The sequence below is a fragment of the Toxotes jaculatrix genome, chromosome 19 (genome assembly GCF_017976425.1).
Source record: "Toxotes jaculatrix isolate fToxJac2 chromosome 19, fToxJac2.pri, whole genome shotgun sequence".
NCBI lineage: Eukaryota > Metazoa > Chordata > Actinopteri > Toxotidae > Toxotes > Toxotes jaculatrix.
Window position 1 is genome coordinate 9,140,800 of NC_054412.1, and position 16,373 is coordinate 9,157,172.

Here is a 16,373-nt window from a genome sequence, read left to right on the forward strand (position 1 = left end):
TTTAGGTTGAATATGTTTCTACTTGAACTGAGTTACCATTGTTGTGTGTGTGTGTGTGTGTGTGTGTCACTTCAGGGCTAAGCTGTATTTGTGTCCCAGTGTGACACAATGCTGGCAGAAGCAATTCTAATTAGGGCTGTGATATGCATGTTTACGTTTATGTCTGTTTTCCTTCACCAATCTCAGTTTGTGTGTTTATTTTGTCTTTGCTGTGAATGTGTGTGTGTGTGTGTGTGTGTGTGTGTGTGTGTGACTCTAATAAGTGATGACTGAATTCTCTCCCCCAAAGACCAATCTGTGAAAACTGACCTAATGTAATAAATCATGAAATTAGTCTTTTTAATTGGTATTGTTTGATATGATGAGTACCATGTGTTTCAATTACCCTACTCATTTTCCAATTAAGCACAGTGCATTGTTCCCTCTTGGGAGTGTCACAGTGAACAATGCGCTGATAGATTTCTAGAATGCAGTCTGTCCCTGTCAAGCCATCCCTGAAGGGGTGAATAAGGGCTCATAAAAGTGTGAGAAGTTTTAGCATTTAGCATCTTTAATATCTACATCTTCAACAAAGGAAAACATTAGACCCTTCTCTACTAGTATCCAGACTCATTAAGATCTAATTTTTATTTAAACGTTGATCTGTCTATAAATAAGATTGGAACAAACCTACAGCGTCAAACGCACAATGCCAGTGGGTGGACACAGATCCCCAAGAATACACTCTGTATGTGCCTAATAATAAATATAGCTTACACAGTCTAGGATAATTCACTTCTGGAGTGTGGGATGCTAAAATTTTTACAGTCGGAAATTTATTCACAAAGCATTCAGGACACCTGCGGTAACTATGTCCGCACCACCTGGCACGGCATACTGGTGAATTACCTATGGCTATCTCTCCTTCTTGGCCACTGCATCCCACAGTCCCTGTCACTTTGCTTACAAGGACACACATCCGCCACCAGGCTAAATAAGACACCTCAGCCATTACTCATCATGCCTCTAATTATTTACAAGAAAACAATCATCGTGAACAGGAAAACAGGAATCTCCATAGATAAAGAACACCGGGAAAAGGGATTGATTTAGAACTTTAGTCACGTTTGATTTGTGCGTCTTTGAGGGAGTGGGAGGGAATGAGTCATTAACTGTGTAATGAGCTAACTTGAGTCTGTGTGTCTGTGCACCGTGATGTCACATAACCTTAGCTATGCCTCATCAAGCTCACGGTGACCTGGGGGATATCCCATTGAGAAAACGAGGATAATGAGATCTCTGAAAATCCTCGAAGCTGTGCTTCCAAAAAACATGCACCTCAGGAACCTCTGATTGGTTATTGGTTGGATACAAACTGTTCTCCACAGTATCACTCTATTACTTTCTTGTCTTTGTGAGTTTAAGATGTGGCCAAGCAAGGCTATGTAAAGAATGACATACTTTACCAGCAAGCAATAGATGGGGTTCATTACCCTCTAAAATGTATAAGCATGATACAATTTACTCTGGGACAGATAAAATTAGATTTTTTTTTTGTGGTGAGCGAATCACTGGTGTCTCATGAGCACAAGCCGGCACTGGTTGTCCATTTAGCTGTTTTCTATAAAACTCGGCACATTCAGCGAGGCTGACACGCAGCACCAGTTATGATTAATGGCGCACTGAAGGCGAAATTGATATACACCTAAATAAATAGCAACTGCAATTGGGATAGATTGACTTAACCTGACCGTGTGCTCACATTGGCATTGACAGCGAGGTAATCATTCATTTCAGATGAGCAATGTGAGAGGAGCAGCATTTGGGAGACAAGGTGACAAGGAAAACCAGTGGCTAGTTAACACTTAAGCAATAAGCGGAGCTTTAGCCAGGGGTGCAAAAATATTGACCAGCAACAACTGACTGTCAAAACAGGGGGCTTATACAGGGAGAACATTATATAAGAAAATATGCCCAGTCACTGTCTCTGAAAGAAAGAATACTTTCCCTGACAAAGCACTGGACTTGTGATGGGATACATTACTGATGCCGCAGATGTTCGGGTAAGAGCATGTCCCTGGGTGAAAATTCATGTGACAAGCCCTGTAAAAACTGCTTTGGAAGCGGTTGCGAGCTTCACACAGATTGGGTGCACATCATCATATTTACTTAATGTCAAATCGTTGGCTGGGTTTAATTATGAGCTATGAAAAGGGCATCAATAAGCAAGGTTGCCCTTTACTGGCATACTTTGGTCATGATGTGTTTGTGTTTTCAGTGATTGCTTGTCAGGAGATAAATCATCGTGAGCCGGGCTTACAACAGCAACAGGACTGTTCAGATGACGGGGAGGATGAAAGGGCAGAGAGGGCACCGTCTCTCCAGCTCTCGTCTGTCTTTCCTTGTTTTTCTCTTTGTCTATTAGCTTGTCTATGCATCAGTTTCTCCATTTGGTTCTTAATGTTTTTTCACCTGCGCCTTTGTCTCGGTTTTGTAGACATGACTCAAGGCCCTGTGAGCATTAGTGGCTTTTCCAGTAAATACTGTAGATATTGGACTAATGATTATTTTATATTTCTTCTTTTATATTTGAAATTGATTTTGAACTGCTTTGCGTACTTCTTAAATGCATGTTGCTCAGAAACTCTCAACCTCAAACTCTGATTTGTGATAATCTCTTTTGCTCTTTCTGCCACTTCTCTTCTTTTTGAATATCGAGTGTGTTTCAGTTATACTGAATGTTGAAGATATTTTTTTTTTCTTGAGTGAATAGGTATCTTTATGAAATAGTATTCTTAGATGTGTAACCATGCTAATTAAACCTTCCTCTTGGCATCCCAGAATACAATGACCAGTCCATTACCGCTTATTCCACATCGAGCAAATAGGTCGTGTAAAAGCTTCTTCTAATATATGCATTTACGCCACAGGAAATACCCTGAGGTCATCGGTCAGATTCTTTTTTTTCTCAGTTTCACCATCTGCTCAAGAGTATTTAATCCAGAGTCACAGGCGTTTAGCCCACATATGAACATTATGTACCGTATGGCTGTGGCAGTGCAACAAACCTGTAGCGTGAGGGAGATGGTGGCACATGATGTTTCATCCTGCTGAACCACTGACCCTATCACCCCCACCCCCCAACCCCCACCTTGCTTCCTGTCTGTCGTTTCCTAGGCGATCCACTCAGTTGCCTGGCATCACGAGGGCAAGCAGTTCATTTGCAGTCACTCAGATGGAACTCTGACCATATGGAACATCAGAGGACAGGGCAAGCCCATACAGACAATCACCCCACACGGTAAGGAGGTGGACACACACACACATTAATAATGTGTGTGTGTGTAATACATAATTTCCAACTTCCTCGACCAGATAAACCAGATACTCTGTGCTGTTCAGGTAGAGTCTTCCATGGTGGAACTTTTTCTCTGATTTTTGCTTTTTCTTGGGGATGTATTGAATATTTTTTTTTAGCACTTTAGGTTGATTCTGCCTGGTCTGGTGACCTGGGCAGCCAATAGTGCAGCACAAATTTTACAATACACAATACCAGTGCTTTCAGTCACATAATCCACTCTGTATTCATTGTAGCCATCCCTCAAAAGTGTCCTTACACATGTCTCTCTCATTGTTTCCTCATTTCAGTCAGAGGATTATTGTCAGTTCAATTATGTCCTGCCTCTGTTTGCTCTACTTTGTGTCTTCACACACATACACATTAGTGCTGGTGCTCTGTTTATTTCCTGCAGAAAGCAAGTCTGCTCTTTTGAAGATGTATTTTAATCCACACTCTTCTGCCCCCCCCCCCCGACACACACACACACACACACACAACTACTCATCCCACAGAGCACTTTGACAGTTCACCCAGATGAAGGACCTGGAAGAAATAAACAGAGTGTGTGAGAGCGACAAATGGACAAAGAGAGTCAGAGAGAGGAACAAAGAAGAGAAAAACTTCTAACCAGTTTCTCAAGCTGGTTTTGTGTGTAGGGGACTGCAGAAAGGATTTCACCACACAGGCTTTTTAATTAGTTGTTTCTCCCACTGCTGCATGCATAATTAGTTTGGTATTTAATGGGCAATTATGCAAATTCCTTTGACAGGTTTAAGTAAGGCTTATAAGTCCTCCTTTAATTGTCTTTTTAGATATCTGTTATTTAGATGTAGTTATTAAAAGTAGTTCTTTATTATACAGACCTGCCTTGTATAACCTGCCTTAGGGCTCAGTTGGGCTCTCCGCTAGTAGTTCCGATATATTCAGCCTCGTATTGTGCATTCTGATGCAAAAGTATGCGTAGGTAGGCACACATATGATGGATGTGCAAATTTCCTTCACATGGACCTCCCTTGAGGTTTGAATAGATGGATTCTGTAAATCATCCATGATTGTCAAACCTTCTTTGCATGTCCCTGCACCTGCATTTGTCTTTCACCTCTCTGATGAATAGGGCTTTTATTGTTGTCTTGCTGATCTTCAGAGCTGCATTTTAAGAGGAGCTTCTGGGGGTAAAAAATGAGATCACAGGAGAAACAAGAAGAGAGGAGGTGAAGAGGGAGTGAACGGGCAAACTAAAGTAACTTCTGTTTGTGCTATTTTAGGAAAACAGCCCAAGGACGGGAAGAAGCCAGAGCCTTGTAAACCCATTCTCAAAGTGGAGTACAAAACCACTAGAAATGGGTAGGGTCCCTCATCCTCTCTCACACACATACACTGACATACACTCACACACATGTGCGCATGCTGGGACAAGAATATGCTTAATTATACACACTTGTGGCAAAAGACAAAACTGGGGTATTTGCAGGGATTAAACGCTGCTGCTGAGGCAACGTGAGTTACAAATGTGCATGTGCCTTAGACAAGGACCTACCCACAACTCAGTCTTATGTCAGTCCAGCAGAACCGACAATTTCTTAGCAGCAGGCTTTCTTTATTCTTAGCCATTAGGCTGTTATTTGCGTTGTAAGTGATAATGTACTGTGAGGTGTTCTGATTGAAGGAAGGAAACTCCACTCCCCTTTGCCTGCTTCTTCAGCTCCACCCCTGTTGTTATTTTTGTGAATCAGGACACCTCAGTGTGTACTCTACAATCACTACAGAAGTTAAATCTATTACAGTCATCAGTATTTTTTAAAGTTTACATGTAGTCAGATGAACTCATTGTTTCTGGTAACTGGTAATACAGCTCGAGGCAAATCCATAATGTCACTATGGTTACCTGCTGTTTAATGTATCTTCTTAAGTAAAAAGCCAGTGTATGAAAAGTCCTCAGTATAAAAAATCTGTAATTTGTTATTTCAGTGTTTGTGTGTGTGTGTGTGTGTTCCAGGGAACCCTTCATAATCCTGTCTGGTGGCCTGTCCTACGACACGGTGGGCCGGCGGCCTTGTCTGACGGTAATGCATGGGAAGAGTACCGCTGTGCTGGAGATGGACTATCCCATAGTAGATTTCCTCACACTCTGTGAGACACCATACCCTAATGGTAGGTGTGTGCATGTTTGAGAATGATATTTGTATGGGAATTGTTATCATATCCTCTTTTCTGTGAATGCATTAGGCTCACACACACACGCACACACCTTTCTGTTTTTTAATTATGTTGGATTGCTTGCCCTTGTGTTTGTGTGTTCCTGTAATAAATATGAAATTTCCCAAGGGGAAGGCTCCTATTTCAGTTTCATTATCCGACACACAGAGTATTACATTTTCATTTCATCTTTTTGTACACAGTAGCCTTCCATCTAAATTAAATTATTATCTTATTTCCTGTATTGAGGAGTCAACAGCTAAAACAAGTCAGAATGGAGATGAATGGTATAGAATCCTGTGCGTATGTAAACTCTGGTGCAGCGTTATCCGGCACAAGCACAGCTACAGGAAGGATTAGTGAGTTATGTAACAATGGTGACTTCATTATGTCACTGGCAACCTGATGTCACCACCCACTGATTTCATCTGGTAATGGACATTACTGGGTCTTTGGATTACACAATATATGTCTGGCTGATTGTGTGTGTGTGTGTGCGTGCGTGCGTGCGTGCGTGCGTGTGTGTGTGTGCTCATGCTTAAACTGGTGTTAGTGTGTAGAGGAGACTGATAATCCATGATAATGTGGCTGCCACTACCAGTATGTTTCATGTGTGAAAACAAACAGTATGGTAAAGTGGTACAGTATTCAGACAAAGACTAAAATGTTAGGTGCAACTCATAAAAAAAATGGTTTCTCACAGGAAACTAAATTTAACTCACAGTATATGCAGAGCTGTCAGACCAAATACTAGATTATGCTAGATTTCCTGCCTTGTTAGAAATAAAGATTAGTTGCTTTCATTCTGTATGTTTAATCCTTAAAGTTGCTATAATCAGTGTTTTGTTTGTTTGCAATGGATCACATAACTACTTTTATATGAACGTTGTCACTCGTAGAAACAAATCCACAGGGAATTATCAGTCAACTCTGCAGTTTCCCTCAGTGCTACAAAGCTTTATGTCGTCTTTTAACTCATTGTTTTGGTTTTCCAGCCGTCAGCTTTACAGTTTTTGTTCAGTCTCACTGCTCTCGTTAGTGTAATTTTTAGCCACAGCAGACAGAGTTTTTTTTAACTGCAGCAGCTCTGCCGTTTTTTCATTTTTCTCATCACAGAAGAAAAAACTTTGATTAGCTGATTTGCAGCTTGCTTGTATCTTTATCTAAATCAGCAGTGAAAGGGGCCATAACCATAGTTGCTATTCCCAGTTCCCTATTCCCAAAACCTGACAGACATGGCCACAGTGATCTGAGGTTGCATAATGAATCCCAATAGAATGTGAATCACTTGTAGACCAGCTCCAGGGAGGAAAAAGGAGCAAGACAGTGCGATGTGTAGTGACAACAGTTGTCAGAGTGTTTTAACCTTGGTGTACTCTGACAGTCTGAGACCTGCTGCTCTAAACAACAGATTGTTCTCTAAAAACCCTCTTACCCCCACACACACTCTCAAATAGTACATATCTGAATAGTAGGGTGTGTGATGCTATTTCCAAATCAAATACCCAAAAGGGGAATAGTAACTACCGTCTATACATAATGCAAAGAGCTGTGCTTTATTACTGCAGTGAACCCAGACGAAGCTTGAGGGCGGCAGGTGATTTGAGGTTAGAAAGGCAGTCTTCAGTTTCTCCCCTTTCCCATAAATTTTCTCAGGGTGCCCTTCAGCAAGGTGTTTAACCCTCAGCTGCTCCACTAAAGCGGCTGTCAGCTGAAAACAGTTCTTCAACTTTCTACTTGGCATGTGATCAGTATAAATCTGTGAAAGTGGAGCAATCTTTGCATACATTCAATAAAACATGTTCTGAAGATGTCTGTTAGATCCGTATTGCTGAATGTATTGCCTTTGTTAGTATTTACCTCCAAGACAACCATACCCTGAGTCTTAACATTTTTATAATGCTGGAGTCGAAAGGAGATATATGCATGTAGTTTATTGAGCAGCATGGCTCAATCTGTACTGGCTCCACTGTGGTGCACTGTTGTGTAGTTGATTCTGTCATAAGTTATATATTATTAATCCATTCATTATAACAATTTAAAGTCTATTATGAGGGAGGCTCATCATAAGGTGACACATAACGTATAAATCACACAGATCATAAAATATGATAATATTTGCCATGTAAAGTAGGAGAAATTCTTCCCTTGTGGTTTGCAGTTTTCAAGGGAGTTCTCTCAAGGAATTGCAAGACTATTAAAAGTGTTACATGATGAACGACGTGTGTTTCTCTGTGCAGATTTTCAGGAACCTTACGCTGTGGTGGTCCTTCTGGAGAAGGATTTAGTGGTGATCGACCTTGCACAAAATGGGTGAGCCTGACTCTTTATTAAATAACTGCTCATCTTCAAATATCACAGTCAACTATGAGTGCTTGTTATCTTTATTATATATCACCTCTGCTTTATATCATGGTATAACTTACTCTAGTAAATCTTATTCCTTAGTTTGCATGGGATACTACATAAGACTAATGCACTGATCCTTAGTAGACAAGTTAATTAAGAGCGACTTTGTCTGATCTCTCTTGTTAACAGTTACCCCATATTTGAGAACCCCTATCCTCTGACTATCCACGAGTCTCCCGTGACCTGCTGCGAGTACTTTGCCGACTGCCCTGTGGACCTCATACCTGCACTTTACTCTGTTGGCTCGCGGCAGAAACGACAGGGCTACAGCAAAAAGGTATTCTATAGGAAACCCCTACTACCTCCATGAGTGTCATGGACATAAAAACATCCATATAATCAGTAAAACCACAAAAGGCTTTGTCCTTATTTGCCTTGGATCAAGGATCAAGGATCAAGGAACTTTATTGTCATACCAGGACATTTACATGTTATGGTACGAAATTAGTACTCAGGTCCCAGTTTGGACAAATAAAATATGTTTTTTTACAGACCTGTAAAAGAAAAAGTGAAACTATGCTGCCACAGAAATCGCTAACTGCTCCTTGTCATCACTGAATGCAACTATTTAAGCAACGTTCCCAAGCAGAAGCAGACAGGACAGGTTTTTATTTTCAAAATAAAATAAATTACAACTCCTTCATCACAAAATAACTCTTTGAACACACCTCTCATCACAGATTAATGATGTATAAAATGTAATTGTATCCCGAGGGTGGAATATTCTTTCGTGTCGCTCTGGATAGCAGTGCCATAAAAGAGCTAAATGCATAAATTAGATATGTAAATGCCCCACGTTACACCCTCTAACCATCCTGCCATACACCAAGAACAACAAGGTTACAGGATAAAGGACATCATTAATATATCACTTCACATTCTATATTAATTTGTATTAGTGGTACTAAAGTATATTTCTCAATGTTTCCGTGAAGCTAAATGGATTATATAATGGTGTCATATTACCTAACGATCCTCCATTCCCTCTGTACACCTCTTCTCTCCTCTCATTCTCTTCTCTTATCCCTGTATCATCTAAGACAGACCCCCTGCTCTTTCAGCCATTATGTATGCCTATGTTCTTTTCCCTGTCGCCTTGTTCTAGCGTGCTGTCGGAAATGTCAGCATGTACTGACCCAAACTGGCTGCCTAACTGCTGCTTTTCCTTTATTTTTTGTTAAGCGAAGGCCTGGCTGAGCTGCAGGAGGGCATTCTCACATAAAGATCACCATGAGTCATCCTGGTGACCTTTTGTATGTGTCAATGTGTTCAAAGCCAAACCCCCCACTAACATGCACACACACAGACACACACACAGGCACGCACACACTCTCAGATGGCGACACACATTGTGCACTCATTGAGGTGCATAATCTATAATTGCAAGACACGCTGAGAAACATACACGAAGGATTCTTGCCTCTTTTTCACCCTGTGCACTCACACATTTGCAGTTTTATCATGTCATCTATTTCTAAAATCAATGTTTCTATTGACACTGTTTATTGACAAAGCTGAACTCCTTCCTGTACTCTGTCATTTTCTCTAATGCAAAGCATGTGTCTGTTGTCTATCCAGGAATGGCCTATTAGTGGTGGAAACTGGGGTCAAGGCACACAAAGCTACCCAGAGATCATCATCACTGGGTAAGGCAATACTGATTTCATTAGCATTATCATTATCATCTTGCTGCAACTCGATTATTTTCACCTCTACTGCACTGTCAGGTCAACACAGCAGAGGAGCCTGTCTTAAATTATTTTCTGTAGGCTTTCATATACTCCAATCATGTGCACTTTGCTCCATTTTGATGTTTATTATCGCACACTAAGCTGTCAACAAGGGGAGATGGGGCGTTTTTAACTGAGCACACACACCGAAGAAGTGACATTGAGGTATGGGCTTGGCAGTAGGAGGCTCTCGCTCCTCTCCTTCCTCGCTCTCTCCCCACTCTTACATGTTGTATTACTATTCTGTCCAGGTTTCTCTCTCCCTCTCTCAGAGAGTGCCACAGCCTGCAAAATATTTCACTCTCAGTTCACTCAGCTGAATTGGCAATAACAACATTGAGGAGCAAAGAAAAAAAGTGACAACCAAAATACATGTTATTTTCTTTTCTGCAACACTAAATGGAGAAGCTGTCATGCTTCACCTGCTGATGAGCGTAATCCTGTGTACGCTCATTACACTTGTGTTCAGTTCATTTTTAGGTGATTATCAATATGTGGATAACAAAGTGAATTTACACTAAATGGCCAAAAAAAAAAAAGTGTTGACGTATGAAAATTTTGCTCACTTGTGATTGTCAAACACGTCAAGCTAAAACCATGGGTGCTAATGTGTTACCATAACAGCTTCCATTCTTCTGGGAAGAATGATTTTGGAACCTGTTCTGCAGGGATTTGCTCCCATTCAGTCACAAGAGCTTTAGTGAGGTCAGGCACTGATGTCGGGCGATAAGGCCTGGGTCAGGTGTCAGGTTGGGTTCAAGTCATGGCTCTTTGCAGGCCGGTCAAATTCTTCTACACCAAACATGGGAAACCTTTTTTTACGGACCTCATTTGTGTGCATTGAGGCACTGTCATACTGAAACAAGAGGAGCTTACTTAAAATGCTTACTTACTGGGAAGCACACTATCTAAAATATCAAGATTTCCTGTAATTGAAACTAAGGGATCTAAACCATTAAAAATATCCCCAGCAAAGTAATACAAAATGTTTTTGTAACAGCGAAGTGTCTGTAATTGATATTCTAGAGATGTTTTAAAGCTCCAAGTCATACAAACTGTATTTTTAACTTTTAGCTCTGAAATTGTTAGACAGCAGGCCACAGATTTAAATTCATCTCACCCTGTGTCTCTCTTCTTCTTCCCTCTCCTCTCTCTCTTCCCAGGCATGCTGATGGAACTGTGAAGTTCTGGGATGCCTCTGCAAGTGAGTTCTCTCAAGGGCTAAGCTTTATTTATGCTTTACAAAATTATAATTATTGTCTGGAATTTTTTTAGACAAAACAGCAGACAACAGAGGACATTTTGAGCTTCAGTTAAAATGTGAAAGATAAAGGGTAGATAAGGGAAAGGAAACAACTTCAAAAACTGAAATTTAAAATGATAATATTTTTTTAAACTGATCTAAATATAAACACATGGAAAAATAAAAACCAAACTAGTGTTGTTTATATTGAGCCTTATACTAATTATATATGATAATTAATTATTTCAAGTTCAAAGCTGCGCATAGCAGGAGCCAGATTCTGTATTTATGTCTGATTACTGTGGATTGTATCTGATACTTTCTCTACTCTACTTTTTTTCTAGTAATGCTCCAGGTGCTCTATAAGCTCAAAACAGCCAAGGTATTTGACAGAAACCGGTCCAAGGAAGACAAGGGCAGCACGGACGTGTCAGATGAAGACCCCTTTGCCATTCAGATTATGGCTTGGTGCCCTGAGAGCCGGATGCTGTGTGTGGCTGGGGTGTCAGCCAACGTTATCATCTACCGCTTCAGCAAGCTGGAAGTAACTACTGAGGTGGTACAGGTGGGTTTTTTTTTTTACTGAAAAAAATTACAAATACAGGACATAATTCCGTAGTTCCCCATCAAGAATACGTTTTCCTCGTTATTATCTGCCCTCAGTGCTGTTTTAAGATGTTGTGAGACATACGCACAAACACACACACACTCAAAGATCTGCCGAGTCAAAGGCAGTATGGTTTCCATGCCAACAGACGGAGCAGTGAACAAACCAGGCTAGACCGTCATTATAATCTGCCTTGATTGCGACATAAGTGCTTATGGGGGTGTGATGGGAGCTAGTGTTTAATGACATAAAGAGAAATGCTGTTTAATCTGTGAGTGCAGGCTCATGGCTCCTATATTATAAGTGAGACGGATGTGAGCGTATATATGCTTAGTTTCTACTGTGGAAGCAGTGGAGTGTTAAATTGGTAACCAGCAAGATACTTTATTTATTTATAATTTTGGCAAGATTTTTCTTGCTAGGCAGTCATTTCTGTGTTGCCGTTGCTCTAGACTTCACAGAGATCACTTGTCAATCAAAGTGATGTCCGTGGGCTGTGCTGTGATGTGTTTTTCTGTGCAGGTCTGTTAATGACTTTTGTTTTTTTTTTATATATTTATTTTTTTTAGCTGGTGCCCTTTGTGTTCAGCACAGATTGTCCTAAATATCCAAATCTATATTCCAAACAAAGCGAGCTTACAGCCAGAGGTTTTCATGAATCCGTAGACTTCTGTGTTTTGCTTAAGAGCACCTTGGCAGAAGTTGTTGAAGGAGATGTATTTGAATATCAGCCACGTTCCTGTTAGAAGCCTAGCAGTTTTTTCTGTGGGTGACTGCCAGTGCTGATGCATGTGTCAGAAAAATATCAGCCACTTTTTCCTACGCTCCGAGAGTGTGACTGGGATGTGCATCAGAAGTAGATACGCAGTGGTAGCGAGCTGTAATTAGGAGAACAGCCTCCCTTTGCACAAGGTCAAACACCTCTCTATAACCTTGCAGAAATGAAGGTAGAGGAGGACGGAGACAGGCGGGAGTGAGAATCTGAAGAAGGGTAACTGATCGCTCTTCACTCCCACATGTCGGTGGAGCTAATGAGACACATAGAATGCAAAAAGAGAGGAGCTTATGATTATTGTGTATGTGTGTGTGTATATGCGTGAGTTCAGATGATGTGTGAGTCTGTGCGAAGGTGGAGGTTGCAGGGAAGTAGCCTGAAGGAGGACGTGCAAGGAATGGAATATTTCAGTATTGAAGGACCTTTTTGACTCTCACCCCCATCGCACACACACTCACATGCACACACACACACACTCACACGCACACACATCAAAAAAATCTCTATCATCAAAGTAACTCTTTGAATGTATGTGGATGTCATTCACGGCCGAATGGCTATTTCCCCCCAGGGATCGTTGTTTAAGAGTTTTGTTAAAGTAATCTCTTCTGCCTATGTTTTTGTGTGCACCTATGTGTGTGTGTGTTGTCTTATACAGCTACTAGAGGTGCGAATGCAGTACGAGCTGAACGACATAGAGTCTCCAGATGGCGGGGGTGGAGGGGGGGAACAGACATCGGCGCATCCAACACCCGGTGCCTCCCCTCAGACAAGCGGCCCACCTTCACACCCCTCCACCAGCAGCAACAACTCTGACGGAGGCAACATTCCCTGCCTCAAGTATGAAACACACACACACACACACACACACACACACACACAGAAGCACTTACATAAACTCCCATAAGCACCAGGAACGCTTACACACAGATACTCATACACATGAATCTTGCCTTTTGCCTCAAGCACACTTGCACAGACTTAGACAGCGCCTGAAGCATTCTCAGGCTCAGCCTCCCCATCATCCCCTTGCAACCACTCATGCCAGACCCTCAACACACAACTGCTTCAGAACTGCAGCTGCACCACTTGTCATTCTCTTTGTGAAATCTTTTTTTCTGTTGTTGTCTCTCTCCCTTTCATTGGGCTTTCTTTTTTCCTCGCCTTTCTGTTTTTCTTGCTGTCCCTGTTCCCCTCCACTCGACTCTGTCTTCTTCTCTCCAGAGTGCGCAGTACTCCTCTGAAGCAGTCTGCAGGATACCAGGTAGATTTGGTGGTCCAGTTAGTGTGGGTGAGTGGAGAGCCTCCACAGCAGATCACAAGTCTGGCGCTCAATTCCTCCTACGGCTTGTAAGTACATACACAGTAACATCCTTGTCAAAACTAGAATCAAATGGATGTTTTCTGGATAAGATATCAAGTTTTTTTTATCCCCACCATCCTGAAGTTAACAAATAAAATTACTGAAATCTATAAAGTGTCTTATAAGGACAAAATATGCTCCTCCTGTTAATTCCACTTCCTCCCCAACTCTTTCACCCCTCCCCAGAGTGGTGTTTGGCAACAGTAATGGTCTGGCAGTGGTGGACTACATCCAGAAGACAGTAGTACTTAACTTGGGGACGGTCGAGCTTTACGGCTCCAATGACCCCTACCAGAGACAGCCCCGGTCGCCAAGAAAGACACGACAGCCGTCTGGAGGTAATAAGGGACAAGAAGGAGAAAAGAAAGAAAAGAAAAAAACCTTCTAAACTTTTCTGAGCACACACAGCAGTAGACGTTTTTTTTTTTCCTTTCTGTTACAGAAAAACACAAGATATAACTCACTATTGTTTCATGTCCACAGCTCACTAATCACATATCAATCCATTTTTCTTTATCCCAAATTCAAAAGCTAACTGGCTGCACACCAGAATTTCAAGTAACTCTGAGATAAACAACAGATTCTTTATTCCTTTACTCTCAGCATCCAGGCTCATTAACTCAAGTCCTTATATTTGTGCACACACACACAGATATAGGACCAAATGGCTCTTGAATTTATTGTGCCGTCATTAAGTTTGCAGAAGCACAATACTTTCTCTGTATGTAAACTGAATCGGAATAAGCAAGATGCTCATTGCCAGTGAACACAGTGGTGGCCATTTTATAAAATATTTAAATTTTTTTATTCTGGACTTTCCACTTTTTATTGTATTAATGCTTCCTATTTGTTTATGTCCAGCTACTTAAGCCATTCGTCTTATGTGACCCTGCTTATCTGTTCTGTCAGTATGAACAAGCTCAGATTTATGAAGTTTGCAATTGGGGGACTGGGACTGATTCTTTATCTTATTTCCCTGTAGATTTCTTTGAATGTTGTCATCTGCATCTCACTAAATTTAACCATGATTTTCAAACTCCTGTCATCTTAAAGGCAAAGGAAACAATCTGGGAAAATTGCACACAACATCAAATACCACTTGTCAGCTGTCCAACACACAGCACAGTGAAGCTCATAGGAACTACATTCAACTTTGGTTTTTGCTTCCTGTCCTCTCTCCCGGTTATTTCCTGATTTTGGTTACACCTGAATAAACAGGTTTAGTATTCAAATATTCACTGTGTATTTTCATGGCAGGTTTGGGTAAGAATGATAATCAGTTTCATTGAACATTATGTCTTGTTTTTGCCACTGGAGCTTACTAATAATGATTACTTAGACTCCAGTAACCCCACAGGTTATATATATATAATATCCCTGAGCTTATCTGTAAACGAATCTTGTTATCCTGACCTCGTAAGGTTGACACACGATGGATCACTTTGACAACACAAATGCGAACTCTTTCTCTGGGCTTTGGTTGACTTTCTCATTTTTGTCCATCTGCCTCTCCCTGTCTCTGTCCCTCTCCTTCTTCATTCTCACACACACAGGCACACAAACACACTCTCTCACAGCCCATCCCTTTTACACACATCGCCACTGCAGCTTCATAGTACCACTGATAGATAAGAGGATGCTTTCAGTATGGACACACTGCCACCATGTGTGAGACAATGGCAGTGCAGCTCTGTAGGTGATGCTGCAGTGTCATGATGATGCACTGCCCATGCTTAAGCAAGAGTTGATGCCTGAATTAGTAAGCTGTGTGTGTGTGTGTGTGTGTGTGTGTGTGTGTGTGTGTGTGTGTGTGTGTGCTGAGGGATTTCTTTTTCATTTTTATGATAGTTTATGCACAAATATGCAACGCAAATATATGCATACACACACACACACACACACACACACAGGCACACACACAAATGCTCACATCTCAAGGAAGCGTGCATGTAAGTACACACAGAGCATCTGGTGTCACTGACTGGTGAGCAGTGTCCTGGCACCTGTCAGAGCTTGGCGAGTGTGAGCAGTAATCAGGCATCCAGCTGTGTTTCTCTGCCAGCAGGGACTGCTTTCTGCTTGGCTTTCTGCCTCACAGGACAATGACACACACACACACACACGTGCACACTCACACACAAACATGCAAGCGGCAAAGGGAGGAATTAGACATACAAAAGGACGAGGAAACAAAGTTTCACTAAATCTTTCTGACATATAATGTATAAATGAAATATGGTTGTTGATGAGTTGATTAGTTTGTTGATCAGTTTACTTGTTAAATGAAGAGAACATGATACATGGAAATCATCCATTTGTACATACGGTCTCCCAGTCTCCCAAAAACATAATCTGAAGTTCCCTCTGGATTGACTGTGTGTGACACGGTAAAAAAGGGGTAGCATTGCAGCATATGCAGACAGAATATAAACTTCAGTGGTTCTTTTTTGCTTTGCTCTATTTTGTATTTAATGGGTTAAATTGTATGATCTCTGCTGCAGGTCTATGCGACATCAACGAGGGTTCAGCCACATCAGAGGACCGCTGCAAGTCCCCTACTTCAGGTAACATGTCCTTCAGGGTCTTATTGAGAGAGAAATGGGGAAAATAGAACAGAGATTTTGTGCTTTCTAGATGCAAAACCCAAACAGTGAACCAGTCAAACATATATCTCTAATACCATGTATTTAAATGCAAGAGGAGCATTGGTTAGGGAAGAAGATTAATGTTT

General features: G+C 41.3%; 1 protein-coding gene across 4 annotated transcripts in view; it reads left to right on the plus strand.

The window, feature by feature from the left end:
- stxbp5a (syntaxin binding protein 5a (tomosyn)) overlaps nucleotides 1-16,373 on the plus strand; it is an 84,387-nt gene that overhangs the window by 56,629 nt on the left and 11,385 nt on the right. For 3 of the 4 annotated variants that reach the window (XM_041064292.1, XM_041064289.1, XM_041064293.1), the window contains exons 8-19: nucleotides 3,157-3,280; nucleotides 4,585-4,663; nucleotides 5,316-5,470; nucleotides 7,756-7,828; nucleotides 8,054-8,201; nucleotides 9,503-9,570; nucleotides 10,818-10,858; nucleotides 11,242-11,462; nucleotides 12,938-13,119; nucleotides 13,504-13,629; nucleotides 13,829-13,980; nucleotides 16,144-16,206. In XM_041064292.1, the coding sequence (XP_040920226.1) occupies nucleotides 3,157-3,280; nucleotides 4,585-4,663; nucleotides 5,316-5,470; nucleotides 7,756-7,828; nucleotides 8,054-8,201; nucleotides 9,503-9,570; nucleotides 10,818-10,858; nucleotides 11,242-11,462; nucleotides 12,938-13,119; nucleotides 13,504-13,629; nucleotides 13,829-13,980; nucleotides 16,144-16,206 (1,432 nt within the window). Of the gene's footprint in view, nucleotides 1-3,156; nucleotides 3,281-4,584; nucleotides 4,664-5,315; nucleotides 5,471-7,755; nucleotides 7,829-8,053; nucleotides 8,202-9,502; nucleotides 9,571-10,817; nucleotides 10,859-11,241; nucleotides 11,463-12,937; nucleotides 13,120-13,503; nucleotides 13,630-13,828; nucleotides 13,986-16,142; nucleotides 16,207-16,373 lie in introns of all 4 variants that reach the window. The other variant, XM_041064291.1, reaches the window with a different exon arrangement.